We start from the raw sequence: 14,529 nt of genomic DNA, 5'->3' as shown, positions 1-14,529 counted from the left end.
AAGGACCCTTATAATTTCAGATATTTTATATCAGCGCTAAATATTTCTTAGTGACTGTAAAGCTTGTGTTAGCATGTGGGTAAATCCGGCCCTGATCATGGAGACTTGAGCTCGAAACCGACTTGAACTAAATTGTGTTTTCTGAGCGCCTAAAGGCAGCACGGAAACCTTCTCCCCCTCCATCACTTGTCCCACAAAAGTGATCAGACCATAGCAACCTGAGCATGCTATTAGCGTGAACAATCCCCTTTACAAAAGGAAATTTTAGTTAAGTTAATTTCTAATTAAAAAAATTAAAATTACCTCTTTTCTTCATCGGTGCCGTTGTCAGGGACGCCAAGACCCGATGTTAAGTTCATTTCCGGAAGTGTAATATCCAGCCTCGAACTGACATTGGAGTATAATATAGTGACACTCATTTCTTGCTGGTTGTTGTGTCTCAATTCCGTGGCATAGCAAACAAAAAGTCAGTCTAAAGGAAACAGAATGAAAGCTTTGTATTAATTAGTTTAAACTCTTAATTATAAGCGTCAAAGTCAAGATGGTTTCAATAGCAGTCTTAGCACTGAGCGAGGCCCTGAGCGAGTATCATATCAGGGCCATGAATAGTAGTATGATGGGCTAATGATGACAAAATATTCTCTTTATCGCGGTGCCCCTCTAAGGCGCTGGGTCTGGGTGTGTGTGTGTGTTTCTATGGTGACGCTGCGAAGAGGTTTTCGATTGGTTGTGAATGATGCAAAATAAACGGAATAGTCCTCAGTGTTTTTAGCTAGGGCAGACGACTCCAGAACGTGAGACTGAAGTGTCATTGTAGTGAGCGAGATTTTGTTCAAATACCATTTTATATTATTACTCAAGTCAACTTTATTTATTGCATTTTATCTCAAGTTGATTTTGTCGATATTGTAACTTATAAGTTATAACTTGTAGCATAAGTCGCCGCTCAACATCACATTACCAGTCTCATTAATTACATAAACAAAAACCAACTAGACCTTACTGAGGAACACTTCAGAGATGGCAACCTGAGTAAGGCGACAATGCTGGTAGACAAACTTGGTATTGAGTTGGTGCTGCTGAGAATTTGCAGTCGACAGACACACCGAGACAAACCACATGTTTGGAATTGGGGATTATTACAGAACACGGATTTACATTCCGTATCTTGATTCGCTAGTTTCTTTATTAACGCGCCTCTCAAGCAATTCAGTAGTTATTGACAGTTTTGGCAGCGTTAGCATTTTTGGTTTGATCGACCGTTGGGATGCACGGGCCCCACGGATATACTTACCAACGTGTACAGTAAATAGTTTGTTCACATGTTTTTTTTTTTTTTTTAATTGTTTTTTTTCCCCCGTGACAAGTATTTACAGTGAACTTAATATTCTCTGTAATAAAAAAAGTTAAAGCTACGACTAATAGCCATAGGTGGTAACTTTGCACCCCCCCCTGCAAAAAATCCTGCGGGCGCCCAAGATTCTGTGTTAATAGTGTGTTCAATCTTTTTGTTATTTTTACGTGGAGAACTAAAGAGTTTTTATTTCGTAAGGAGAATCACAGTGATTCTTTTCAGCTAAACCCATATCTCCCGCGATACAGTGAATTTTAAATAAACAGATTTCGATTTAAGAACGAAATACGGATGTATCCTTTCGAGGTACTGTCAACGGAAGGTGTGTAAGAATTAGATATACAATTAGGTATTAGATATAAAAGTGGTATAGATCATACAGCATACATAAATACATATGGCAGTATAATGCATTACATTCTAGTGAGAGAAAACGAAGAAATACATTGGGCGAACTAAAGGCGCCATTTGATTTGAATTTAATAAGTTTCAGAAATGAGGATTACGTCCTAGTGCAAAACTCCTGCGGGACGTCATGGGAGGAGGCGAGACCGTTAGTTATAGAAGGCCCTCAACACTGAACTGCATCGTCGTACAGACCAGTGACGTGGCAACGAAACGAACTATAGGTCTAAACTGCCTACATGTGACGTCGCCGGCCTTCTACAACGGATGGTCCTGGATGACGGCGGGCAAGGTTCGAACTCGGGACTGTCGTGACGACAGCCTTCGGAACTCAGCTAGGCAGCCACTCTGTTAAATAAGTCCGTATTCAATGTCTGCTACTTTTTTCCAAAACTTCAAGAAAAAAAATGTGAAAAGTTCTTGAGATGTTTACAAAAATAAATAAATAGGTAAAAAAAAAAGTTTGTGTTTTCACACAATCTATACTCATAGGCTGCCCCCGTGGGCCAGCCCTTTTTGTTCAGAGGCAAACTAAAACTTTGTTCTCTTGAAAGCTAGAAGCCCTACACACACACACGTATCCAGGGACGGACTGGGTATCAAAATCGGCCCGGGCATTACCATATAAACCGGCCCACAAATGGCATATCATATATTTTCGTGGGGGGGGGGATTTTAATAATATATATATATTAGTGTGTGTATATGTAATTAATATTCATTAAATTCTTATCTTTCATTCTTTTAAACGTTTTTTCTACCCTAGAATACTCTCTTCCTATAATTAGTGAAAGGCAGTACACACCGCCAAGGGACAGCTTGGGAGTCTGGGGGAGCGCTGTAAGCTTCCCCAGTTCGCCCCGGACCCAAGCATTATTTCCGTTATTTTAAGCTTTAAAAAATTCATATTTTGAGGTATCTACAGTGCAATTAGCCTGCTACTCTTCCACTAATAAAATCAAAAACTAAATCTTCTATTCACTGGAGTCCAGCGACTGGTAGAAAATGGTAAAATGGTCTAGTTTTGTATTGGAAAGGGGGGGGGAAGGGAAAACACAAAAGCCCTTTTTCCTGAAATTTGGTGACTGTAGTTTGCTTAAGTTGGCTGCACTGGGGAAGTAAGTAAAGTTTCCCTTTCAGACAATGAGGTCTGAGGCAAGTGATGGTTTGAACTCCTCCCCTCTCGGCTACGCCCATGTGTTTTATCATAGGTGTAAGCCTAATTCTATTCAAAATATATAAAGTTTGATAACGCATCGAAAACTGGATGTATGCTTTCGTAGGCTTACATAATGTATTCTATTTATACATATATGTAGTCTGAAAACTATAAACACTACAATAGCAGCCTTAATGAGTTTCAAACTTTTTGTTATTACTTATAGATTGCAGACGTTTCTTAAAAAAATATAATAATAATTAGGTCCTACGCATTTCACGTGTCGATCTAGTCATGCATGTTGATCTGTGACTTAAAATATGCTAAATCATTGGTTTTCCTGGCTGACTCAGGCAACCCATTCCTTTAAAGTGGTATCAGCACAAATACAAAACTAGCGATCTATCGAGCCGTCATCCTCCCTACCAAAGCGTAGGACAAATACAAATTAATGAAAGTAGAAATAAAGATGTAAACTCAGAAATCCAGGATAAATTTAAAGAAAACAATCCAGCTTACTCCTTGGGAATGACCACTAATCTTAAAATGAAGGAACTAGATGAATCCCTAAAAGCCCTCAAACCAAAACAAGCCCCGGGCCCAGACAAAATATCAAATGACATGCTTCTTCACTTGGGTCCTCAAGCCAAAAGAAAACTGCTACAATTATTCAATGCTAGCTGGAAATCTGGCAGAATTCCAAACATCTGGAAAAAAGCCATTATGATCCCTATACTAAAGCACGGCAAGCCAAGAAATAAACTGGATAGCTACCGTCCCATCAGCCTCACTAGCTGTACCTGCAAACTGATGGAAAGAGTGATAAACAGAAGGCTGACATGGATCCTTGAGTCAAATAACCTACTCACTGAAGCCCAGGCTGGCTTTAGAAAAGGCAGATCAACAGAAGATCAAATTGCCTTCATCACACAAGAAATAGAAGACGGCTTTCAAGAAAAGAAACCAACAACAATTGTGTGGGTTGACTTAGAAAAAGCATTTGACAAAGTCTGGGAACAAGGTCTCTTGCTCAAGCTAATCCAGCATCACATATCCCACAGAATGTACAACTGGATAAAGGAATACCTAAATAATAGAAAAGCCTTAGTTTGCATGCAAGGACAAAGAAGCCACACAGTGGGTATAAAAAATGGTGTCCCCGAAGGAGGAGTCCTATCCCCAACACTTTTCCTAATATTCATAAACGATCTAAATCAAAACCTACCCAAAAAAGTTAAGAGCAGCATGTATGCAGATGACCTTGCCTTAATTAGCACAGAAGAATATGTAGGAACATCGAAATTTCGATTACAAGATGCTCTTGATAAACTCAATAATTGGTCCAAAGACTGGGGCATGTCCATTAACACAAAAAAGACAACATATACCATATTCTCACTGTCAACAAAACAACAAACAATAAAATTAACATTAGATAAGGAAGCTTTAGAAAAAAATGACAGCCCTACTTATCTTGGAGTCACCTATGACCCGAGACTAACCTGGAAAAACCAAATAGATAAAACACAGAGTAAAGGCATCCAGAGACTATCCCTCTTGAAAAAATTAGCTGGCACAGATTGGGGAGCAAATCACAACATCCTGAAAAAGACCTATACCAGTTATGTAAGACCTGTACTAGAATATGGTGCCACAGCATGGGGCTCAGCAGCCCAAACCAACCTTAGAAAAATAGACAAGGTTCAAAATATTGGTCTAAGGATAATGACAGGAGCAATCAAAACAACACCCATAAGAGCTATGGAGGAAACCGCTGCCCTGATCTCTCTGGATGAAAGAAGAGAAATAAAAATCCTTTCCCAATTCACAAAATTGGAAACCTTGGAGAGGCACCCACTCAGAACAAAAATCCACAAAACTGGCACAAAAAACCGTCTCAAAAGGACCAATTTCATACAGGAATCTCTAAACCTAAAAAAGAAACACCAACTTGAAAAAATTACTCTGGAATCCTCGATACACTATAATGAATCTCCACCCTGGGACGAAAGCCCTCTTCCTACTATAAGGGACCATATTGAAAACATAAAAAGAAAATCTGATTACAGACCAACAGAGCTCAAGGAAATAGTGAACTGTTTTCTACATACCAATTACCCTAGCAATCAGTGGATCAGAGTTTACACGGATGGCTCATCCCATAAAGCCACCACAAATGGAGGAGCTGGAATACTTATCGAATGGCCAGATGGAGGAAAACTAGAAAAATCCTTTGCAACTGGAGAGCTCTCTGACAGTCACAGAGCAGAAAGGGAAGCACTAGCACTAGCTGCTACCATGCTAGCAAATCATCCAAGTTCCCCTCACAGTCAGATTGTCTTTCTAACAGACGCAAAAACAACCCTCCAAAGCCTGCAAAACTCTGATTCCCCTTATATTAAAAACCTCAGAACAGCACTCACAAAGCTCAACCACAACAGCAAAAAAACTGTCATTCAATGGATACCAGCTCACATACAACTAGCAGGAAATGAGAAGGCTGACACACTCGCCAAGAGTGGGAGAACAAACTCACAAGTAAACTCTGCTCTCTATCCAGAAGAAATGAAGAAATTAATTGTAGATAAAATAAATGAGAAATGGACGAGCTCCCATCCAAATCACAAGAAAGATGATGCTTACTATAAGCTATCCCGACAAGACCAGCGTCTAATCTTTCGACTCAGGACCGGACACAACAGAATGCGACAACACATGTTCCGGAAGCTCAAAATTGGAACCAGTGAAATCTGCCCATGTGGAGTATCACCAGAAAATGCCGACCACGTCCTCCAAAACTGCTCTCTCTACCAAGAGGCCCGTATAAGACATTGGCCCCAAATCACCCCAATAGAAAGAAAACTATATGGAGAGCTCCCTGATTTGGAAACCACTGCGCAGTTCATCTCATGTATTGGTCTAGTCATATGAACACTCCAACATAACAATGAGAACGATGAAGAAGAAGAAGAATCCTCCCTACATTGCTCTTTGCCTCAGAAACATGGATAGTGTACAGTTAACATGCAAAGAAACTGAATAACTTCCACATGACATGTCTGTGAAAAATACTGAATGTCAAATGGCAAGACAAAATACCAGATACTGAAGTCCTTCAAAGAGCGGGTCTGCAAAGCATCCACACAACCCTGATGCAGTCCAAGCTGCGATGGGCAGGACAAGCATGCAGAATTGAAGACCACCGCATCCCTAAACGACTCTTGTATGGCCAACTAAGCGAAGGAAAGCGCTCGCAAGGTTGTCAAAGAAAGCGCTTCAGGGACAGCCTCAAAATTTCTCTGAAGGCGTTCAGCATAGACCCAGACCCAGAAGAAAAGCAAGGCCAATGACAATAGCTCCAGCTGGAATAACCTGCCTAGTGTGAGGCCGAACATTCCAGGCTCACATAGGTCTCACCAGCCACACGAGGAGACATAAAACCCCAGTGCAAAGCCCTCATCCCCCTAGATGACAAAGTGGTCATAATCGAACTACGATGGACGAACTATATATATATATATATATATATAGAGAGAGAGAGAGATAGAGATTTATATATATTCCTTTAAAAGATAAGAGAAAGCAGAACGGTTAGATTGGTACTTCTAAATGTGAAAAGCTCTTGCTTCGTCCTAGTACATTCTCAAAAAACGCGATTTGTATATGAATATTGTTACAAATGAACAGTGATAGGTAGAGGTCAACGTATGACCTCGGCGAGATGACACAGCAGCTAGTGTTCCCTGGAATCTACATGTACAAACAAAGACAGGATGTGACGTGTCCACACGTGTTGTTCCAGGGGACGAACAGATCTAAGTAGGGGGACAGTTACTAATGAACAGTGACAGATAAAGGTCACTACGTGTGACCCCGACTTGATGACACTGCAGCGAGTGTTTTCTGGAATCTACATGTATAAATAAAGACAGGATGTGACGTTTCCTGACATGTTATTCCAGAGGATACTAGGAGTGTTTGTGCAACTTTGGACAAGCGATTAGGGACTCTATATAAGCCAGAAAGTTAATGTGAAAGTCAGTCGTATGGAGTCGTGAGTGAGCCGTTACAGTCGATACAGACTATGTAAGACGCGTGCGGCTCTGTGGAAGAGAAATGTGTACGACTCGATGCAAGTTAACTAGGGTAGAGTTAACTGGAGTGGACTACTGTCGTTAAAGTCTATACAGCGAACTACAGTGGACTTGAGCCGTTACAGTCGATACAGTCGATGTAAGACGTGTGCGGCTCTGATTCGGTAGACTTGAGTACGACTTGGTTCAGCTTTGAGAGACCTGGAGCGACACTGGGAAGTGTGTCGTTGGTCTGTTCTGTGGAATACGGCTCGAGGAAAGTTGAGAAGAGAGGAATTGCAACGAAGTGAAGAGATGAATTGCAACGAAGTATAGCTAACTGTAAACTGACAGATATTGTACAGTCTTCTACGCTACATGTTACAGTAACGAATTGTTAGAGTTAATAGTCATTAAAGTTATATGAAACTGAAAGTTTAGTCGTCAAGTTCTTTGCAGTGTTTTTATTTGTGTGCCTACTAGTACATTTAGCCAGAAGATTCAGAAATACGTAACAATATATTATTTAAAAACTACGTACAGAATTACTTTACCAGCCTTGCATGTAGCAAAGTCATACAGTATATCATAATAATTCTGTTTCCTACATAGATCACGCTCAATAGAAAGAATTACCGAATGTATCAATCTATCTTTGAAAATTGTTGACCTCAACTAATTCTTCATTAGTTTGAGGCGCGAGAAGCTTCTTTCACCAGATTACACAATTACGGCTGATGCATAATGCCGCGCGTAAGATTGGCGTTTTCCATATTGAATTACACCCCAAAATGACAATTTTTGTGTATATATTTCCGTAAAATTAAGGACTTTTTCGTATATTTTGCGATTTCGGGAGATTTCGGGAGATTTCCAGCAGCTCGATAGGAGGGCGCTGGAAATCTGTTTTTTTTTTTATAAAATTGTTTAATTTAATAAAGATATATACATCTTGAATTAGAGCGGGTCCTATGAAAGTGCGGGTTCTATGAAAGTGCGGGCCCCACTGTGGTCGCATAAGTTGCAGTGGCCTAATGCCGGCCCTGCAAAATAGCGGCGTATGCTACGCCGCCGGTCCACTAGTATTATTTAAAATATAAATAAATTTCATTAAATATCGGATGTGACAGCGCTATCTAAATTATTGTAATTATTGTAATAATTTTCATTATTAATGACTTTATACTAAGCATAAGTCTGCCATTTATCATACGGGTGTTGTTCGTATTTAGATCTAGATTTATGTTTTAATTAAATTTTTTTTTTTTAAACCTAAAGTGAAGTATTCTCAGATCTATGTTATTACAAATAAACAACAAGAAACTTACTTTTTCTTTTGAAATAGCAGAAAGTATAACTTTATATCCATATTGAGCTATGAATAAGTTGGGTGGTTTGCAATTTCGCGGCTGTGTGTATGTGTTTAAGTTAACTTCTATTATGTCTTGTTCAAGAGCTAATTGTCTCCCCTTTTGCCGCGTTATATCAATGTTTTCTAACTTAACCTCTTCCATCCCTCTTTTTCGTTAACTGACAATGGAACCATAAAAATACGGGTGAGGGAAGGAGCAAAACAAAAATAGGAGTGCCATCAAAGGCCCATGCCGACCAGCAAAATGATCAGGCCAAACACAGTCTCGAACACATCAAAGTAGTGTTGAAGGCCATGCCGCTCGTGCATTGCAGAAAGTACGGTCTAACGTTTTACAAATGATAATACGTGCAGTGTATAGTGTAATTCTTAAACTTATATTCTTGTTTAATTTCAAACAAAATTAATTGTAATAATAATTTTAAAAAATAAACAACAACTTTATGTATTGATGCTGTCACTTTTTTAAAAGTTGTCTGCACTGAATTTTCTTTTTCTTTAGTCGCGACCAGACCGGCCCATTTGGTACCGGCCCACCGGGCATTTGCCCGTTTGCCCATATAGCCAGTCCGCCCCTGCACGTATCTTCCTGACCCAACAAACTCTCAGCTTGAAGACATAGGAAAGAAAGAACCAATTAGACCAAGGTTTATATAAATGGGAGGCGCGATCTGCAGTTAACGAGATTTATAAATATAAATGGATTATCTTCCCATGTGATTTGTTCTATGTTTAGAAAAGGCCACCCTTATATATACAAGCACCCACAAGCATCAAGCCAACCTTTTAACCTTATGTCCCGACTTAAATGTTTTTGGTGATCTTTTGAAATGTCAAAAAGTAGATTTTTTTTTTTGGGGGGGGGAGGGCGTATATAAATATTTTTTTTTATATAGAGCTCTATATGTGTTTATATCATATACACTTATCTTATCTTATATGTTACAGACGTTACTTCAAAAAAGAAGAAGATTACGTCCTACGCGTCATGCATTTAGTCATGCATATTAGCCAATGACTTAAATTCTGCCAAGTCACTGGTTTTCCTGGCTAGCTCAGGCAACCCACTCCATGCTCTAATAGCACTAGGGAAGAAGGAGCTTTTGTACAAATTTGTCCTAGCATATGGGACGAGGAATGTGCCTTTATCTTTGTGTCTTTCTGTGATTACAATAACAATTTAAAACATAACGTAAGGGACCACAAAACAATGTGATGAAGACTTCCGAGAACGCAGTCGTCCTGGCTGGATGCTCTACACCAGAGGTTCTCAACCTGTGGATCGCGACCCCCTTGGGGGTCGATTGACGATTTGCCAGGGGTCGCCTAAGACCATCGAAAATATGGATTGTTATTGTCTACTCTTCTATTGCTGTATGTGTGTGTTTGGGGGGGGGTCGCGCAGAGTGGAAGATTGTAAAAAGGGGTCGCCGAGCTTAAAAGGTTGAGAACCGCTGGGCTCTACACTGTACAGTATCTACTTCACTGGAGACACAAGTTTTGAATATAAATTGATGAGACAGTTTTGTTGTTGATCGTACACCTCAGAGGTAGTCGGGATCAATTCATTGGGGTCATATGTCAGAGCACCATTGCCAAGAAAACAATACAACTGGCACCCGGGTAGGTACGGTATCGCGTCCATACACAGTATGGCAATTGATAGAATGTGTGTTTATTATATGCAGAATGAACTTTGTTAGCGAGTTTCATTTACTCCCTGAGGTGAATGTTGCAAGTATAAAGGATTATCTAGGTCAAACTTACGTATTAAAAGTAGTAACGTAGTAAATATTATATATATATATATAAGATAAGATAAGATTTTTATTGATCCAATCTAATGGAAATTTAGTTTGACTACAATTGACAAGCTCAGCGAAACTACTGTACAAAAACAATATTGATTAAAAATTCGAACAACATTCACACACGAAAACACATACACATTCACAACCAGCGCTTTATGAATTTAACTTCTATGTACTTCTCGATGACGACAGATGATCTTGTAACACTCTGAATGAAAGTGGGATAAAGGATTTTTTTATATCTTTCAGTTTTAGTCCTAATGGAAAGGAGACTTTATATACAGTACTAAAAAAATAGGTTCCGGTACTCAGTGATTAGGTGCCGGTACTCAGTGATTAGGTGCCGGTACTCAGTGATGGATTGCCTATATTACTACTAATATATTAATAATAGACATTAAAATACAAGAAAAGCATTAATTGTCCCCCACTTTAAAAAAAGGTGCGGTACGCCGTATCCGGGGAATACCGTCACAAAAATGGCCCTGTATATTAAAAACAACCAGTAATATATAATACAATACTGCAGGAATAAGCTCCCTTTTACAATATGAAACAAAATTACTTAATTAATTACTACTGATTGATTAAATAATATATTTTTTTTTATTCAGTAGAAGATGACATAGCCAAAATGACATATGAGAAAACCGTCAGTTCCATGTTTTCACAATTAAGTTGGTAAGTTTAAGACCGTTCAGATATTGCTCAGACTTAACGAGAGTGGGAAGTGGGAGAAAGGGTGAACAAAGCGTAATAAGGGAAATAACTATACATATACTGTCAATTAGTAACATTTTTTCCTCTTTATCGATACCAAATAAAATAATTAATTACTAATGTGTAATTACCTGATTGATTAATTTTTGGATTGCCTCATTTTTTAGGTAAAATAACTGTAAATTTTTAACTAGTTCCGAGATTGGGTGTGTGACAAATTACGTGTTCTAAAAATTGTATCAGGCGGTGTCAGCTGTACCTTACCTACCGTACGGAGAATTTAACTGTCTTTCAAATTTTCTCCCTTCTCTTTAAGGTTTTAGAAATGGTGTCCGTCAATTTTAATAATTATTTAAAATTTGCTTGTTTAGTAAGGCTCTAATCAGCTGTATATCATTTAATAATGCTCAGAAATTGCAAAACATAAAAAAGAAGGAATCGGTATCGATTTAACAATACCTTGATAATTAAAATGAATTGATTTTTGCTATTACTGGAATCACTCAAAAGCTTGCCTCCCTTCTCACTCCAAACCAGTATCTTTTGTTTACTTTCGCAGACGACCAGACTTCAAAGGGACACAAATCAACGGTGCAGCCACTCCAGAATCTTGAATGTGACAAGCATCAGTGATTTCCCCTTACTGCTGGACATACACATCATACTTGAAGATGAGACCGCTACGGATTGGATAATTTTGGGGCTAAAAAAGATATCTTTTAATCTCAAGGTTTTGACTCCTTTGTTTGATGTTGTTTAGGCTCACTCATATTAGACTGATGAACTCAGTGGTGAAGGCCACATTTTATAATGCCTGTTAATCTTGGACATGAGATGCTACAGAAATAACCAAGGCATCATTTATAAATGAAGAGATTAGAAACAGGATTGATACAGCAAATAGAGCTCAAGACGACGTGCTAACTACTGTCAAAAAACCCGCAAACTTAAACTCTATGGCCATAGCACAAGGTCCTCATGGCTTGTAATGACCTTCCTTCAGGGAATAGTACCAGGAAAAGGAAGAGACAGACAAAGAAAGCGATGGGAAGACAACATAAAAGAATGGACAGGCTTGTTATTTAAAGAAATTCTCTCCAAGGCAAAAAAAAACCCAGATAGGAATGGAGAAAGATGGTTACAGATCTTGTGTGGTGCCTCGAAGGTTCAAAAGACTAAGGAATAGATATAGGTGAAGATCAAGATTTGAAGCCATTATGTTGTTTCATGAAGCGACTGATATAAAAAAAATGAAACAACGTACTTTATTATCTCCCCACTATGTGAGTATTTTAACCTAGACGTCTGATCCCTGACATCAAGAGATTATTTTCCCATTTGTTAAATTAAGTTACGTCGTTCCATTTTCTAAGCAGGCCCTTTCATACTGATTTCATACTGATTTCATACTGATTTCACGAAAGGCATCTGTAGCAGGAGGGAGTGCGGTGGCTGAGGGGTTTAGCTCTTGGCTTCCGAACCTGGGGTCCTGGGTTTGAATTTCGGTGAAGACTCGGATTTTGAATTTCGCTCCAGAGCCTACTCCACTCTAAAGGGTACCTGACTTAAATTGGGGAAAGTGAAGGCGATTGGTCGTTGTGCTGGACACCCTACTTGTTAACCGTTGGAAAAAACAACAACAGATGACCTTAACATCATCTGCCCCATAGATCGCAAGGTCTGAAAGGGGAAACTTTACTTTTTTTTTTACTATCTGTAGCAGGATGGAGTCAAAAGGTTGTCACGAAGAACCAACTCTTATTTCAATACGTCTTCTCCAATGCGATTCTAGAGTCTATCATATGTTTAGAACGGTCAGGTTTCTCCCGAGTGATTAACATTTTGTTGACGTCGTTTGCGTGAATAAAACAGGAGAGCTCCCAGCGGCTCGTTGCAGCTGGCCAGAGTTTGGATCTCATAATAAGCAGTCTAAGCTGAATCTACTTTGTACTGAGTGTGTTGATTGCAGCTTCTGTCTGTTGTCTGAATTACAAAGAGAAGGAGAGAGACAGAGTGAAAGAGAGAGAGAGAGTGAGAGAGAAAGATACAGAAAGAGAGAGGGAAAGAGAGACAGAGAGAGAGACAGAGAGAGAGACAGAGAGAGAGAGAGAGAGAGAAAGAGAGACAGAGAGAGAGAGACAGAGAGAGACAGAGAGAGAGAGAGAAAGAGAGACAGAGAGAGAGACAGAGAGAGACAGAGAGAGAGACAGAGAGAAAGATTGATAGAGAGAGAGAGAGGGGGGAGACAGAGAGAGAGAAAAACGGAAAGAGAGGGAGAGAGAGACAGAGACTGAGAGAGACAAGGAGACAGCTAGAGAGAGAGACAGTGACAGAGAGAAAGAGAGAGAGGGAGACAGAGAGACATAGAGACTGGGGGGGGAGTGAGAGGGAGAGAGAGAGACAGAAAGAGAGAGACAGTGAAAGAGAGAGAGAGGGAGACAGAGAGAGAGAGAGAGACAGAGAGACTGGGGAGAGGGAGAGAGAGAGAGAGAAAACACTCGCCACTCGTCTGTGGGTTGAAGGCTAACTAATTAACTTTAGTATAATGCCCCCCCCCCCCCTCTCTTTCGCTGCTAAGAACAATAAGTTAAAATGATAATTTTTTTTTAACAATTCCGAGTTCTGTATGTTCCCTTCAAATCAAAGAAACCACAAATGTCTGTGTCAAGTTTAAAAAAGGGTTGACGTCTGCCGGAAGGGTTAACAGTAGTTAGGGTAATGTGCCTGTCACTAACCGGTAGCCATGGAAACCACTGAACTTTAAATTCTGACGGTCTAAATGTACTTTGACTTTTTTTTTTTTTTTTTTTAAAGCGTAACAGAAAGACAAACTCAATGTGACCCTCGGACCCCAGGGCTACAGGCCATTAGCCGGACAGAGCTTAGGCTCCGTAAGCTCAAGATTACTTCAAAGTGGTTTACTGAATCCCTTTAAACACAAGTTAAACCCAACACATTTCAAACGTGACAGAATAAAGAGTCTACAACCTAGATCTATGTTTTTTTTTTCTTCAATTCTTTATCCTGGGATATGTAGGCTATTGGATCCGTTTCACTTGAAGCTAGGTATATTTCAATACATCTTGATCATTATAACAAGTAAAAGGTAGATTGTCGACAATGAATAATTGTGCAAAATTCCAACTTGATCCGATAATGGGAGATCAGAGAAATAACTTGTAGGAGTTTTGTACCAGACAGACAGACGGAAAGACAGAATGCATTGTGAACATTGAGCAAACTTCATTTTATAGATTTTAACTTCAATGTAGATGTAGAAATACAAGAAATTAAGATTTTAAACAAAATACAAAATATAGAGACACACGTCCGTCTGTCTGTCCGTCTGTCTGTCAGTGTGTAAGTTAGTACCTTGGCTTTAAATTTCACTTGCTTACTTCGAACCTCATCTCGAGTGGGCTTACGCATGGTTACATGATAGTTAATAATAATAATAATAATAATTTTATTTTTAAAGCGCTGTTAACAAACAAAATGTAGGCTCAAGGCGCTTTAATAACATTACAAACACAAACACGACGGTATTGACTAGATCAAATACTAATCTAAAAAAGTTTTAAACAAGTAGGTCTTAATGTTCTTCTTAAAAGTGGTGTAGCACGTTGTCTGTCTGA

General features: G+C 39.2%; 1 protein-coding gene across 1 annotated transcript in view; it reads right to left on the bottom strand.

Annotated features, from left to right (window-relative positions):
- Nucleotides 1-14,529, bottom strand: part of LOC106062946 (rhodopsin-like) — a 171,802-nt gene that overhangs the window by 14,028 nt on the left and 143,245 nt on the right. The window contains exon 5 of the mRNA XM_056021743.1: nt 304-472. Coding sequence (XP_055877718.1) covers nt 304-419 — 116 coding nt within the window. The 5' untranslated portion in view covers nt 420-472. The remainder of the gene's footprint in view (nt 1-303; nt 473-14,529) is intronic.

This window comes from Biomphalaria glabrata, chromosome 2 (assembly GCF_947242115.1).
Source record: "Biomphalaria glabrata chromosome 2, xgBioGlab47.1, whole genome shotgun sequence".
Classification (NCBI taxonomy): domain Eukaryota; kingdom Metazoa; phylum Mollusca; class Gastropoda; family Planorbidae; genus Biomphalaria; species Biomphalaria glabrata.
Note: the sequence above shows the minus strand (reverse complement) of the source record. Positions and strands in the feature narration are given on the sequence as shown.